The 15,981-nt window shown below is 39.7% G+C and overlaps 1 protein-coding gene across 2 annotated transcripts in view; it reads left to right on the top strand.

Annotated features, from left to right (window-relative positions):
• The window catches only part of LOC128904104 (putative N-acetylated-alpha-linked acidic dipeptidase), a 28,257-nt gene extending 14,549 nt beyond the window's left edge, over nt 1-13,708 (top strand). For both annotated transcript variants that reach the window (XM_054187971.1, XM_054187970.1), the window contains 11 exons: nt 315-400; nt 1,396-1,515; nt 2,864-2,946; nt 3,239-3,302; nt 3,837-3,904; nt 5,885-5,976; nt 6,841-6,931; nt 7,717-7,981; nt 9,189-9,270; nt 11,009-11,101; nt 12,142-13,708. In XM_054187971.1, coding sequence (XP_054043946.1) covers nt 315-400; nt 1,396-1,515; nt 2,864-2,946; nt 3,239-3,302; nt 3,837-3,904; nt 5,885-5,976; nt 6,841-6,931; nt 7,717-7,981; nt 9,189-9,270; nt 11,009-11,101; nt 12,142-12,331 — 1,234 coding nt within the window. In that variant the 3' untranslated portion in view covers nt 12,332-13,708. The remainder of the gene's footprint in view (nt 1-314; nt 401-1,395; nt 1,516-2,863; nt 2,947-3,238; nt 3,303-3,836; nt 3,905-5,884; nt 5,977-6,840; nt 6,932-7,716; nt 7,982-9,188; nt 9,271-11,008; nt 11,102-12,141) is intronic.
• The last annotated feature ends 2,273 nt before the right edge of the window (nt 13,709-15,981 follow it).

Here is a 15,981-nt window from a genome sequence, read left to right as displayed (position 1 = left end):
TCCAAATTTAAAAACTATCTGCTAGCAAAAAATCTTTGAATTTGGAGTTCTGAGCCTGTTACCCTTGTAAATCCTATTGACATCAATAACAATACATAGCTTTCAAGGGCTAAATGCTGTTCTCAATTGCACAAGTATAAATCCAGAAAAAAACTACACTGAAATCTTTTCAGATTTACTTTGGTTTAGCGGAGGATAAATTTGGCCAAAATGCTTTCCTTACAATTTATATTGTACGCTTTTGAAAGGCGTCAAGATGTTTTCTTATTTAATCTGGTGGATTTTCTCTTTGGATTTTCTTCCCAATGCACTAGAAAGGTGAAAATGCACATTCATAGCAACAACGAAGTAAGGAGGATTTACAATGTGATCGGTACCATCAGAGGCACAGTGGAACCAGGTAAAGTCATTTGTCTTCAGTGTGATGTGAGCGTCCAGTGACCTCTACACGCACTTCATAGTTACAAGGGGGAAATGGAGAACATCGTTTTCTCTGAAATATTGCACTACATTATCGTTGGAGTTGAAATATTTATTGCACCAGCTTTCGTGTGGTTCAGGGTATGTCAGCAGTTTCACTGTAAATGCTGATTTTCAATGGGGAGTCATAACCAAGATGGAAATATTTGTCTTCAGGCAAGTGACTTCGCAATTGAAAGAATATTCTTAAGTGGATATTCTTCCCTGCTAACATGGGAATGGATTTTGCATTCCGTCTGAAGACATCACATCCACCACTACTGACTTTTTGTCTGTCTTGCACTCTCCTGTAACCAGGGTGATTTTACAGTCTAAAAGCCCAGACATACAGACATCCTTAGGATGATGATAACATCATTTAACTTGTAACTGCAGCACTTCCCTGTTGCCTGACACACAACTTTAACCATGTTATGGTAGCACAGAGATCTAGTCTGACTTCCACCTTATTAATCACATCTCTATCATGATTGGACAACTCTTTTTATGATTGACAATGTATATATTCAGAGAAATACTGCATTCAGCACACCTTAATGTTGCGAGTTGGCATGCTGTATAAATATAATTAGTGGATCAACTTTACTATGAAGCACACTATTGTAAAATATGGAAAGATGCTTCTATCTTTAGAGGACAGGTGCAGTATTTCTAATAACAGAAGTAACATGGAATTTAAGAGGTTTTAGGTTTTATGAGATCAAGTTATTGTGTTTGACAAATTCTTTAGCACTGGCTGAAAACGCAGAAGAATGTCTTTGGAGATTTAAGATGTCTTTTGCCTATCATGTTATTATAAACTGTTAAGCTTTGTTGCCTGATACCTACATGGAAAATTAGAAATTACTTACAATTAGCATTTCTATGGCAGGAAAAAAGTTTTTCTAGGTAAACCTCCATCATTAATTTCTCTAGACAGATATGTCATCCTGGGAGGCCACCGCGACTCATGGGTATTTGGTGGCATTGATCCTCAGAGTGGGGCAGCTGTGGTTCACGAGATTGTGAGGAGCTTTGGAAAACTGAAAAGGAAAGGTAATGTAATGAAAGAATAAAGCACACCAAAATCAATGCTCTCAGCAGTGCCTATTGATTTCTCTGGGATTTAAGCACATGCTTAAAATTAAACACCTGTATCTCTGATCTCTTGAATAAGCACGCTGCTCTGCAGTTGTTAATTAGCTCCAGTTACAACTTTCGTATCTGTGAGGTACTTCTACTCAAGAGAAGGTACACCTAAAGGAAAACAAAACACAAAATTGGGGCTACTGAAATAAATATGACATTTAAGTACAATTGATGGCTGTGTATTTGAGGCTGGTCAGACTGGATGTTTCAGTGTCCCTGTAAAAGCAATACAGTGGTGGACTGATCAAAGTTTCATCAAGGCAACATCGAGAACCCTCTCAGCACTTGACTGTGGTTTGGAGACAGACCCAAGAATATATAAAGCGTGTCTGTGGAATGCAGAGAATGAGCTGTGCAAACATAGGAGGAGGTAACGGTTAAAAATACCTCACGCCTAGTTACATTAGAATAAGAACAAATGCCAGCTGTACCAAGTTTCTGCTGCTGTCAGTGTAAATGCCATTTCCCTATCTCACATCCCACGCAAAGAAGCTCTGACAGCTCACATACTATGCTAAAGGAGCTTTCTTTGCCTAACCATTACACTTAAAACCTATTGACATTTAGTTTTCTTTCCATTCCCTCCCACTTATTGGGTATTAGGGGAAACTGCCCTTGGAATGCAAGGGAGCAAAAGACGAAGATTCCAGTAGCCTCAAAGAAAACTTTGGGCGGTTACAGAGGCAGGGCAATAGAATCTTTTTCATTTGGCCTGAGTTTAAATGGGATGCAGATTTCACTTCAAGTGAAAGATCTTTGTTTTGAAGGTGATCTGTCAAAGTTACAGGGAATTCCTTAAGTTTTGAAATCCAGCATTTGGGAGACAGGTCGAAGAAGTTCAGTAATAGATGTGAAAAGATGTCAGACACTTTTCTGTCAAAGTAGACACTGGTATGCAGCGTCCACTAAATTGGACAGAGCAAAACCAGTAGAAAAGCTTTTCTTCAACAATTATTTTTGCTTGTTCAGAGTTTTAAATTTTAGATAATTTTCTTGCCGTTAAAGCTGAGAAATGAAAAAGAATACATTATTTGGCACAATATTGAAGCAGAAGTGAGATTGCTACAAAATTAGCAAACCATTATTAGATTAGATAGTGAAAAAGTTGGTGTTAAAGTTCCTTAAACACACCTCTTTCCCCACAGATGGGGATAAAAGATGAACTCCTCCAAAATGACATTTGTTTTCATGTTAGTTACCATGTAACAAGCAGTCTTTATTTCTGTAATACAGTTTTCATGGTCTTTTGTTGCAGGATGGAGGCCAAGGAGAACAGTGATATTTGCAAGCTGGGATGCAGAGGAATTTGGCTTGTTAGGATCGACAGAGTGGGCTGAGGTAAACCAATAGTGTTCAAAGAGAAACTTTCACTGTGGCAGATCCTTGAGAAGTCTGTACCAGAAAGCAGCACTTCGTCCCTCCCTCCCTCTCTCTTCCTTACACACACACGCACTCACACACACTCACGCACACACACTCATAAGTTTCCTTTTGAACTACCAAGAATATATGTCTCCCTGCAGTACGTGATGTCTTTCCCTGAAACAGCTCTTACTTCTGTGGATGGGAAAATAGTTCTCAGGAAAAAAAAGTGTTCCACAGCATTTTCTTCCTCTTTTTCTTCTCATAGGAAAATGCCAAAGTATTGCAAGCACGAGGAGTGGCGTATATCAATGCAGATTCCTCCATCGAAGGTACATAGCTTTGACTGGTTTTTGACCGGAGTAGTGATGGTATATATAGGTGACTTGGAGGCACTTTGGCTTGGAGATCCATAAAAGCTTCCATGTGATAGTGTTGTTGCATTAGTTTGGGAGTAGATGTGGGGGGAAACTGATCCAGAATCATAAAGTATCCTTCAGATATTCCTGGTGCTTCAGGGGAGAAGTCCATTACAGTAGCTACACTATTTGGGAAGTCATGGGGAGGGACAAGAACTGTTGAATCCCTGTCAGCATTTCTGTAGAACTCTTTAGAGTCAGGTTCTCCTCTTATAACATGCGTAATAAACATAGGGACATAAGAAAAGCTCTTAAGGTTGCCCCAAAAGCTGGGCTGTAATTCATCTTCACCAATACAAATGCACTGCCAAGATCCCAGAACTCTTCTACGAGGAGAATCAGCTTGTTCCTTGTAGAGAGTGTAGTTCTCTAGTCACTTTCTTATTAACAAATAATGGCATCAGTAGAACTTGCTTCTTCAAATAAATGATTTTTCCTTTTTTTCAGGAAACTACACCCTACGAGTGGATTGCACACCACTGATGTACAGCCTGGTGTACAGTCTTACTAAAGAGGTAATACCGCTTGAAATTTCTAGCCAGCATGTTCAGTGCTCACTTACTGGATGGGGCTCTGTGTATAAAATACAGTGTCAGATGTTTCTTTCTTTTCTGACTGCAGTACCCCTTGTAAGTCAATAGTTAAGTGACTGGAGCTTTTTCCCAGGGGCAGCAAAGGGATTTCAAGTTTACACCTTTAAATTATTAGTTATTCAGGATTAGGGGATTTTTCCACTCCTCCTATCAAAGTATTCTTTCTAAGAACAAAAGAATAAAAAAATGCCATGAGCCAGATGACAGAAACAAGCACAAACCTTGCTGCCCAGTCCAACTACTACGGTGCCCATGGCAGTGAGAGATTCTGACTCCCTTTAGGCAGGGGAAGAAATAAGGCTTGCCACAGTGTTGTTTTTAGCATAACGTGACAGGTTTGATCAATGTGCTTCACTGGCTCTGAACACAATGCTCTCACACATATTTTTGTGGCACACAAAATTAAAAGGTAGGGACCTTTCTCAGGAAATAACCTCACCGTCTTAGATGTAAGATGTTCCTTGCTTCGAGAGTGAGTCTTAGAGGCTGGCACTAAAAGGCTTTTTAGTTCTGGTTGGGTTTTTTTTCTGTTCATCTGCATTAAAGCATGAACATTTAATTAGTTTTCTGTGTTGGTGTTTTATATACATATATATAATGTACATTCAGCTACTGTATATATTCTATGAATCTACTATATCTGTCTTCATCTGCTTGTATATGTTCAGTCATCTGTCTTTTCCAAGGTTGTTAATTTGTTGTCTCTTGGAAGCTGCCATTGTACTGGTACAAAAGTAAAGGATATGTAGTAATTCAGTGTAATAATTTGCTGGCAATTGAAAAGCAACAAATAAAATTTAACTCTGTTAAAATTAGGTGCTCAGATAAAGATATTTCTGCCCTGAACTGCAGAAGAGCAGATCACCTGCAGTTCCCGTGGTAACCTGTGCTAAGTGCAGGTATTCAGAACAGTCAGAAAATCAGGTCAGCAAAGTCTTAGTTTGGGCACCAAATGTTGGCCTAAATACCAGTATACATGGTTTCATAACCCATCCTGGAGCTGGGAAGCAGCGACACAGGCTGAAGAATGCGCGTAATCTCAGCTTGTTGGTGGCTGATGTCTGAAGAGAATGCTGATCGGGAAGGAGGTCCTGTGTGATCCCATCCAAGGTTAATCTGTGGCAAAAAGTGTTAACGCTGTTCTATGAACAGTTAGCTTCATGACCAAAACCCCAAATATGTTAGTTTGATTTTTTATTTCTATTGCGGATTCTTAGATAGTAGATCTAGATATTAATAATAGAATAGATATTAATAATCTTTAATAGATTAAAGATAATAAAACCTCAGCAGCTGACCAATAAAAAGGAAAGATGAAAAAATAAAATACCCACATTGTTTAACCTGCTCAGTAATCTGGAAGGTAGTTAGGGTGATAGGAATGAACTTTAGGATGGTTATGGTATGGATAGCTCTGTAGCAGCTATGATGACATTAACACCAAGCACTATACGCTTTACCCTTCTAAGGTTACTGCTGCACCCATGAAAATAATTTTTGTGAACTAAAATGGTAGAACAATTTTGAATCAAACCAAGACAAAATTGTTTGATATTTCCTGGCAAAGTGAAACAAAAAGTTTTGATTTTGTGAGTTTTTTTTTAATGTTGGATATTTAAATTAAATGGCTGAAAATCTCATGAAGAAATATCAGAATGTAGATATTGACTTGAAATGTTTTGATTTCCCTGTGTTTTCTTCCATTGAAAATTACCTATTTTTAGCCAATAAACTATTCCTCTGAAAAATGCTATGCATTTGAAATGTTACAGTGGAAATGCAGAAAGGTTAAGGGACTTAAGACTGTGACTTATTAATTGCCCTAAGCCGTATACTTTACCTGATTATTGGTAACATTTGAAATTGTACCCTTTGTCTTTTTTTACAATAAACTTTTTCTAGATACCAAGTCCTGATGAGGGGTTTGAGGGAAAAACTCTTTATGAGAGCTGGTATAAAAAAAATCCATCAAGAGAATACAAAGACGTCCCCAGGTCAGTGACAAAAGAAAATAAACTATATGCCAAAAGTTACTGTAACTTGTAGAGTGTGGTTTTTAAAGAAATACCACTTGAAAAACTGAGCTCCTAAAAGAAATGGTGTGATCCTCAGCTGGTAAAAATTTCAGAGTTTATTGATTGCAGCTGATACACTATTGTACTACAGTTTTGTGAACCTGCCTTTGTAGCATGAACAGGAAGCTTTATGTATGAAAAGTAAAGTGCTTACATATGTATGTACTGTATGTACTGTATGAACATTGATACTGTATGAAAAGTAGTTTATAGAGATTTAGACAAATAAGGGTTGTATGCACAACCCAGCGGCAGACACACAAGGTGCTAATCACAGCAGCTTTCCCTTGCACTCGCCTCCAGCCTCCTGGAACACCTCTGAGTTTGGGTGGCTGGGGAGCACATCAGACAGGTTTTACAACACTGTCCTTCAAAATTACCAGAGTTTCTCTATGGAAGCTCAAAGACTGATTCTATTCCGTGGAGCCATGCCAGTACAGTTGTGTTTTCTCTGAGTTGAAAGCTTCGGATAGTGGAAGTTCAATAAGAGGAAGGTCATTGGGTCTTCTCAATGATTAAAGACAGTGAGTTAAATTCTTTTTTTGAGAGTTTGATTTCTCTGCCCCTGAGAATGATGACTCTGCTCCTCCGAGAATGCAATTGGTGAGGTGCATGTAATGTAGGGGTCACAGGCAATTCGTGGTATATTGATAAAACGAGAGTGCTAGGGAAAGACTAGTGACTGCGACTGCAGAATAAATAATTACCACAGTACTAGGAAGTGAACTAAAATTATACTTTAAGTATTGTCGCTCAAGGAATTTTCCTCTTTCTTGTTAAAAGAATAAATAAACTGGGTTCTGGCAATGACTTTGAAGTCTTTTTTCAACGTCTTGGCATTGCTTCAGGCAGAGCACGCTACAGTAAAAATTGGGTAAGTCTGTGTCTTAAGTAATTTTGTCTCCCCCCTGTAACTGCCTGAATAACATCACCTGTAATTGAGCCATTTAGACTGCCAGCTTTTCGGAGTAGTTCAGTTTAGTGTGTCAGAGTAGAGTCCCAGTTCATTAGTAGAACTCTGTGCTACTACAACACAAATATTTAATAAATAGGAATGGTCAACTTGGTGTCAGTCAGACAAAAGGAACTTTGCTCGGGGTAAATGGATGTGCTCAAAATTACCTGTGGTTCTTGAAGGCTTATGAATGGCTTATGATGACTTTTGAATGATTTGTAATAACTTATGAAGCTTTGAATTCAAAATGGTTTGTGTTTTATGGAAAGTATGGGTTTGACTCTGTGAGGTGAGGCTAATTGAGAAATGTTTGAGGAGCAATCTACTCAATGTGGCCTTTTCCTCTGAAGAGGCATATTCAAAGGCACAAACAGAAACGACTGTTGAGATCCAAGCAAAGAGAGGCAGGGCAGTCTCACCTCTGTTTAGCCGGTTAAAGGTTATGTGTCTGTTCTTAGCTATCTTCTTAGGCTCTGCACATGGTCAGTGGAGAGCGGCATCTCCAAATGACTGTTCATCTTCCACAGGTTGATATCTAAGAGAGCCACCACTGCGCAGTTCTTCTCATTTGACTGTCTGTAGTGGCTGCATAGGATTAGTGCGACCTGAAACTTAACTCTACAGTGCCTTGAATCCCACAGCAAAGGTTTTCAAGCAAAGCGGAAGTTACAACTGAGTAATGGTTTTGTTTGGGTTTGTTTCAGAATGTAGAAAAATATAGCAGCTATCCAGTTTACCACAGTGTCTATGAAACCTATGAAATTGTGGAGAGGTTTTATGATCCCAGTTTCAAGAATCATCTGACAGTAGCTCAGGTACGGGGAGGGCTGGTGTTTGAATTGGCCAACTCCGTTGTGCTTCCGTTTGACTGTAGAGATTATGCATCAGCTGTGAGCACCTATGCTCACATCATCTATAATTTGTCAAGGAATCATGAAGAGGAACTGGCAACATACAATGTATCCTTTGGTACGTACAGTCTTTCATCACACTCTTCCTCTGTTAATGCTACCAATGTTCTATCTCAATGTATGTCTTAGTCGTGACCTGGTATTTACCTTGTGCTGCATGAACAGAAAATAAAACAAGAGCCACACCCTCTAATAATTTGAAATTTGAATATTTTGTCACTAGCGCGCCTGTCTAGAGACTATGCCACTGCCAACGCTTAGAGTCGAATGTTCTTGATCTGTGCACGGTTCACCAGTGTTGCCAACAAAATATCTTTGTCTTGGTCCCTGAAAAAAAATAAATAACACTGCTTTGCAGCTTACAGCGTTGGGTAGTTCTCTGTGCAACACTGATCATAGGATAATAACATGTTAGAAGGAACCTCAGAAGGTCTCTAGGTGAACCTGCCCAAGGCAGGTCAGCTGTGAGGTCAGACCAGGTTGCTCAGACCTTTATGCCATCTGGTCTTGAAAACCTCCCAGGACAGAGACTACAGAACCTCTCTGGACCACAGTCCTTGACTGTTCTCAGGATTAAAACTATTCTCGTTATCTCCAGTCAAAAGTTCTCTTGTTTCAGTTTATGGGCATGTGATGGGAAGCGCAAGCATCATGAGAAGTTTGCCTCGGGGCTTGGTCGCGCAGGAATGGTTCATCCCTATGCAACAATAGGGATCTTGTGCTGGCATGTGAAATATTATTTCATGTTATAGGGATTCACAATATGCCTCCTGCCTGAGAAGCCTTTATTTTATTGGCAACATTACATACTATTCAGTTTAGGACTTGGCTGCTTATGACCAATATCGGATACGTGTGCGTGCATGCACACACACATAGACACGTACACTCAGACTTTCTCAAAAATGTTTGTGTGGAGGGACATACCAATAAAACATAGGTTTGGGGATTTATAAAATCTCAGACCTACCCAAACAGTCTGATTCTGGCAATACATGCTCTAGTTTTTGGTATTTATGTACATTCTTTAGGTAGCAAGCAATAAGCAGTATTCACAAAAATACTGATTTCTATTGTCTCCAAGGCACATTTTCACAGAATTACATAGTTTTTAATGTAGGAATAGGGGGTCATCTGATTTTTATTCAGTGAGAATTGGCAGATCATGATCACAGGGAAAGATAAAGCTGTAATTTGAAGAATTTGCTTTGTTAAATGATTTCTTCAGAATTTGAAGTTAAATGCTTCCTTCTTGCTCCCTCCAGATGCTCTGTTTTCAGCTGTGAAGAATTTTACAGAAGTTGCTGCTAGGTTTCATGAGAGACTGCAACAAATAGATATCAATAAGTAAGTTTAACTCTTTTTCTTCTTCCAGTAAAATACTCCATGTAGTCCTCTGGGCTCAGAGGGCATGGTCTTCCCTTGCATTTAGTCCCCTCAATAACCTTGGCGACAAATGACGTCAGTCATTTGTTTCATAGGTCCTTATGGGTTCCTGTCTCTAAGGATCTGGTTACTCTAGGAAACAAAGTCTAGAAGTGTTGAATTACTGGACATCAGAGACACTGCAGAGACTGGGAATCTAGCCATATTAGCTTTGAAAAGTGTCCAAGGTAATTAATGTCAATTCTTGTCAGGTTTTAATTGAGGAGCAGTGCCAGGATGGTACATGGATGTGCCTAGAATGCTGGTTAGCATGAGCAGAGCCAGCTCAGGTGTGTAACTCCCTCCAAGTAGAAACACATCCTAGGATTTTGTCACTGGATTACCATTAAAGAACAAATGTTGACTTGTGCTCTTCATTTGCCAGCACTCTAGTTTTCAAGATAATGGTAATACTTAATGAAAAAAAACAATACACCAATCAAGTACCGTGATTGTAGTTGTGGCAAGCTTTTTGATGAGCTTTCCCAAAATTTCTATGCACCACCTATGCCAAAGGGTCTAATTTGCACTTGACTTAATTGTTAATTTATTCTTTGTAGGCCATGTCCAGAATGAGAAATCAAATTTCCTTTTATTCATTAACATTAACATTAACATTAACATTAACATATTCCTTTATCCATTAACATACACATCCATATGTGTATGTTACATTTCTTGGGAAGAATATAATTTAGCCATACGCTTACCCTTATGGAAGACTAAGTGAGAATAAAAGCCATCTTTTTAATGGCAGCAACTTTCAAGATAAATGAGTTAACAAAAATTTCTTCTGTAAAATATGACATTTATGACATATGACATGTATGTGGCATTTTCAAAATGGTTTAATTGATGGATGGCCTAAATCTAAGCTTTAATTCAACGAACCAGTTTCAATTTTCATTTACACCAATGTAAACTTGAAACAGTTTCCTTGATGGTAGTTACTCCAGGCTTACAGCGATATAAATTTCACCATTTTCCTTAGTGAGTGCCTTTGAAGTGCTACAATAAGTTCCTTCGGATGTAAACTACCAAACCCACATATATTCAGTATAATCTTCTTCACAGTTCTTGTATTTGTTAAGCATCAGTAGTATGCTCAGAGCTATTCAAAGCACACAGATGGTCTCTGCTCTAGGGAATTTACAATCTGACGTTGGAAAAACACGGTTCTTGGATGATTCAAAAGATGATTCTAACATCACAAGGTTCCTGTTTCTCAGATGTTGTGGTTTTACATAAAAATAAATTATTTTATTGAAGTAATTTGCAGCTGGTTGGCCTTGTGGAAAATAGCTTCTTTAGAAAACTGTGGTACAAAAGAAGAGAATGGTCTGCCTGAGCATCCTAATGAAAACGAGCTAAAGGAATAAGGTGCAACATGAGAGAAAATGCCTGAAAGTCTCTGTCTTCTTTGACACTATTCCTTGGCCTTTAAAAACAGCTTTAAGAGACTTTCAGACTGTCTCACAGTACAGAACAGCATAATTCTGTTTTGCAGGTTATCTGACTTGGGCTGTCTCGTGGCCTACATTTTAAGTTCAACATCCTGGATCTACTGTCCTTCACAAATCCAGAGCTGTGTACATTGAGGCACGGGGTGAGAGTGGGCCAAACACTTTGTAGCTAACATATTCCTCCGTTTTATTTTTAGCCTACTTGCTGTCAGATCGCTAAATGATCAGCTCATGTTTCTAGAAAGGGCTTTTATTGATCCCCTTGGATTACCTGGCAGGCCATTCTATAGGTAAGAAGGGCTTATTTTTCACTTTCCGCCTTGAGTACCATATAAGAATTCCTTTAAGATTTACAGGAATTGTAATGGTTTTATTCAACGTGGTAAAAGTAGATTGAACAGGACAAATAAAATTGAAAAGGGAAGACAACATTAGGGAAAACTTCAGTGAGGTACACTATGCAGAATGAGGAAAAGTCTTGTTGGAAGCCTATTCAGATCAGTAAACCTATTACCACTGATTTCTGTGGGCTTCTAAACAGATCTAAAAGTTTCACCCCGGACTCAGTTCAAGTCATTTCAGTGGTAAAGGATCTTTAGGAAGTTACTATGATTTGAAAGTGAAATAGGGTATAATTGAAGTATCTACAATTTGACTGATTATAGCAGAACAGTCATGCTAGCAAATACAGTGTAGAGGGCAGTACTTCAACAGCAGTGAAGTGAATTCAGTAGTTCTCTCATCCAGTTCAAGAAGTAAATGTTGTTTGAGAGGCAGAATAGTCAAGCCAAGTCTAGCTTTTTGGCCCTCCTACCACTCTGCATAATTCAGAACAGGAATCTTTCCACTGAAAAGTTCCACTAAAAAATAACTGTAGAAAGAGAACTCTATGATGTAAAGTCCTTGTTCCCCTTGTAGCTTCTGATTAAAAATCTGTTGAGAACAGTCTTTTGTTAAAGCATCAGCTTTCCTACCTCAAAGCGTGCCTGTATCTGTTGGAGATTGTGTATATCTGTGAGAAAAGAAGCTGGCTGTTTTTTTATCTCTCTATTTCATCTAAAATGAGGGAAAGGAGAATACATTAGTCAACTTCTATCTCAACTCTTCTTATCTATAAAGTTCTGGAATTCACATGGAATAATTTAGCTTATGTTATTTTCTTGCTTCATAGATTGTAGGTACTATTGCTACAATAATCTTATTTATTTAGATCTTCAGTGTCAAGAATTTAACTGATGATACAGAAACAGATTAGTTTTATTCAGAAAATAATATGTTTTATTTTCCTAATGTAGAATATTGTTATTTTTTTCCCCCAACTTCCCCACAGACATGTCATCTTTGCTCCAAGCAGCCATAACAAGTATGCAGGAGAATCATTCCCAGGGATCTATGATGCCATGTTTGACATTAAAAACAAAGCTGACCAACATGAAGCCTGGGAAGAAGTTAAGAGGCAGATTTCCATTGCAGCCTTCACTGTACAGGCAGCAGCAGGGACACTGAAAGAAGTAGCATAAATATCAACAACGTAATCATCAACGAAGACTACGTATGACAGTTCGCAGAAGCCTTGAAAATGGAGCATTTAAAAACACTATGCAGATTATTACAAAGAACACATAATCCAAAAAATCTTTTTCTTTGCAAATAATAAGCCCAAGCGGAATGCATTTGGCAATGTTAACGAGGTAATGTACTCCATTCAGAGAGATCAGGCTTTGGATAACCTCTGAAGTGAGAGTGCAAAAGTTTCATGTTTTCTCTCAGCTTCATATTTTACAAATTGCTAACTACTGGATTTATTTTCAGAATTTTTCTAGCTCAATTATTATAGCACTAATCATAGTGCATTAGGAAACCAGAAGTCATTTCATGTTTCTATTGGTTTCTAATTTTGTTGTTGACTTTTTATTATTTACCTTGGAGTTGTGTAATTATAGATAGCCCTTTCAGCTCTCCTTTTACACAAAGAATCACGTATGAAGATGGGAAAACCGTCACATACTGTGTGAGAGATGTGTAATGATCATAACAAGTTTTGGGCAGCCAGCGCAGAATACTCATCCATGACGTTCTTCTCTTCACATGCTGAGTCTTGTAGCTGTTTGCAAATAAAACTAAGCAAGAAGCCTTCTAGTCACTGGGGGAAAAACAAGGTGATACCTCTTGTCAGACGTATAATCATCTCACAAATCATGTCTTTCGAGAAGAAGACCTACTTTTATTCTTTTACCCAAAATCTACCCCTGCTATACCTCGTCTGTATCAAGGTATTTTTAATACGAAGACAATGAGAAGCAAAGAAAATTTGTCATGTCCTTAGTTTGAAAGGATAACAAATTATTAGCATCTTAGTAGGGTCTATATTTCTGATTTGGGTGTGCAGCTTACTCTTATGACAGTCTGCTCAAAAGACTACAATGGGACAACCGAGATCAGACAGAGAAGAATCAAAAAATCAGATCTCTTCATCTGCCACTCTGCCACTACAGGATTACTAACCTCTTGCACAGCAAATATTTTGGGTAGTTTGAATCTGTCATTTCAACTGAGGCCTCCACCATGCCTTAGAAGACGGTCCCACGATCTAATGGATTTCAATGTCATGGTAGATATTTTCTTTTCTATAAAACCTCATTTATTCATAAATATTTGTACTCTTTACATTAAAACGCTTTAGGCAAGTTACAAATTAAGTCATTGTTTTACTTAACTGTTGATCTTTCTCATAAAGTAATCCAGTTTTCTAGATAATGGGAAGTGCTCTTACACCCACAGTTACTGCTCAGTTATTTTCACATTTTTATGAAAGCGATTGGGGTAAAACCACGGAGACATGTCTTCCCCCAAATCTACTTGTGCTGATGGGAGACATTGCCATTGCTTCTGGCTGTTCCACTGCTCCTTTTGCCAATGGAGAATCCACCTCTGAAAAAATTGGTCAGGTTAGTTTAGATCATCGGTTTAGATCTTCAGCTAACCTAGAGGATTTTGTCTGCAGCAATCAAGGGAATGATAACACGCATCCACCATGCAGAGGGGGGCAGCGATAAACAGTTTCTGTTGACCAGGTGGGATACAAAAATAATATTTTTCTATTGCTGAGGAAGAAGTATCCAGAACTGAAGCACCAGTCTGCAAAACTGTTGAGATCTTTCCCTAAATGACCTGTAAGCTTCCTCAGCAACTTTTTCTCTCAGTCCAGAAGACACAATTTTTTACTCTCTGGCCTAACCATAGCATTGTTTCCTTTAAGTTTATTTAGGGCCCTTTTTGGCAATAGCTGGCAGATAATATACAATGTAGGATCCAGCATCTCAAAAAATGTAGAGATAGTTACGCTCTTAAACCACAGCAACACCCATTTAAAAAAAAAAATGAGTGGGCTGTCCCCTAACCACTGCAGGCAGTAGGGTACGGGGACAGAAGTTCTCTCTCTCCTATTGAGTCTGTTCTCCTGTGCACACAAAATTCAAGGCTAACTGGTCCAGAGAGAGGAAGCACCCGTAAGTTTGGCTGTAACACCATGGCTTACGTGATGTTTTGGTAAGGTGGGATTCAAATTGCCCAGTGACTTTTCCCAGATTTGTGCCTGCTTTTTGACCCATCTTTGTTCAGTGCAAACCACAATCTGTAGCACAAGGGCTGGCGATTGCGAGACTGCAGCCAGCCGCTTATAGAATACTTCATCTGTCTCCTCATCCTGGTTGGGTGGTCTGTAGCATACTCCCAGCACAACATCTCCCTTATTTCCCTTCCCCTTCATCCTTACCCATAAACACTCGACTTTACCATCACTGGAATCTAGCTCTATACAATCAAAACATTCCCTAATGTACAGAGCCACACCCCCGCCTCTCCTTCCTTGCCTATCCCTTCTGAAGAGCTTATAGCCATCCATCGCAGCAGTCCAGTCGTGACAGTCATCCCACCACGTTTCCGTGATGGCAACTACCTCATAGCTGTCCTGATGCACAATGGCTTCCAGCTCATCCTGTTTGTTGCCCATGCTACGTGCATTCATGTAGATGCACTTGACGTGGGCTACCGCTTTCACCCCCATCCTTGGCCCTTTATCCCTAGGATCATTACTAGTGGGCCTGGTTTTATCCCCTCCCCGCTTCGTTTCTAGTTTAAAGCCCTGTCCATGAGCCTTGCTAACTCTCAGCCTAGTGCCCTTTTCCCCTTTTGGGATAGGGTTTTCCGATTCTTAGCGAGCAGGCCCGGTGTCCTGCAGATCAAACTATGATCACTGAACCCAAAGCCCTGCTCGTAGCACCAGTTTCGGAGTCAGGTGTTGATCCGTCCGATTTTCTTGTTCACCCGTTCATCAGTCCCCAAAACTGGAAGGGCAGAGGAGAACACAATTTGTGCTCCCGAACCCTTGACAAGCCGTCCCAAGGCCCTGAAATCTTTCTTCATTGCCCTCAGACTTCTGCTCTCCAGCTCCTCACTGTCTGCCTGTACGATCAAAAGAGGGTAATAATCCGAGGGCCGTATCAGGCCAGGAAGCTTCCTGGCTGTATCCTTAACATGGGCCCCAGGGAGGCAGCAGACCTCCCTGTGGGAAGGGTCCGGCCTGCATACGGGACCCTCAGTTCCCCTCAGAATGGACCCCCCTATGACTATTGCCCTCCTCCTGCTCTTCACAGCAGCAGTCTTAATGCATGGAGCTGGCTGCTTTGGCGACTCCCTGGATGGGGCTTTATCAGTATCCTTAGTTCCCTCCTCATCTACCTCCAGAGGGCCATATCTGTTCTGTACGGGCACCTGGGGGGACATGGGGGGGTCTGAACAAAACCATCCAGATGTACGCTTAAGACAGTGTCTGTGACTGGTGCAGAATGCCCAAGTGGTGTAATTCTTCTCTGATCTCTGAAAAACCTTAATGAAGTAATTAGGACGTTAACCAGTCTTTTCAGCTGTTTCTGAATATTTTCAGCTCAACCTAGTCTATTTAAGAAAGTTTTGATACTTGGAGCACTGCCATTTCTTTGGCAAGATGTATCTAATTTGGACTCTTTTTGGAGTGAGTGGTAAGAACTCAGAGCATGTCCAGGCTCCCAGAAAAGCTGTCCTCCCTTCAGCCAGATAACTAGTCTCAAATGGGCAGGTCCTCAGTTCCAGCAAGATCAGGCTTGGCTTCCGTGTAGCTGTGCAGGAACTC

The sequence above is a fragment of the Rissa tridactyla genome, chromosome 1, assembly GCF_028500815.1.
Source record: "Rissa tridactyla isolate bRisTri1 chromosome 1, bRisTri1.patW.cur.20221130, whole genome shotgun sequence".
Taxonomy (NCBI): Eukaryota; Metazoa; Chordata; class Aves; order Charadriiformes; family Laridae; genus Rissa; species Rissa tridactyla.
The sequence above is the reverse complement of the archived record's forward strand: the minus strand, read 5'-3'. Positions and strand labels throughout refer to the sequence as shown.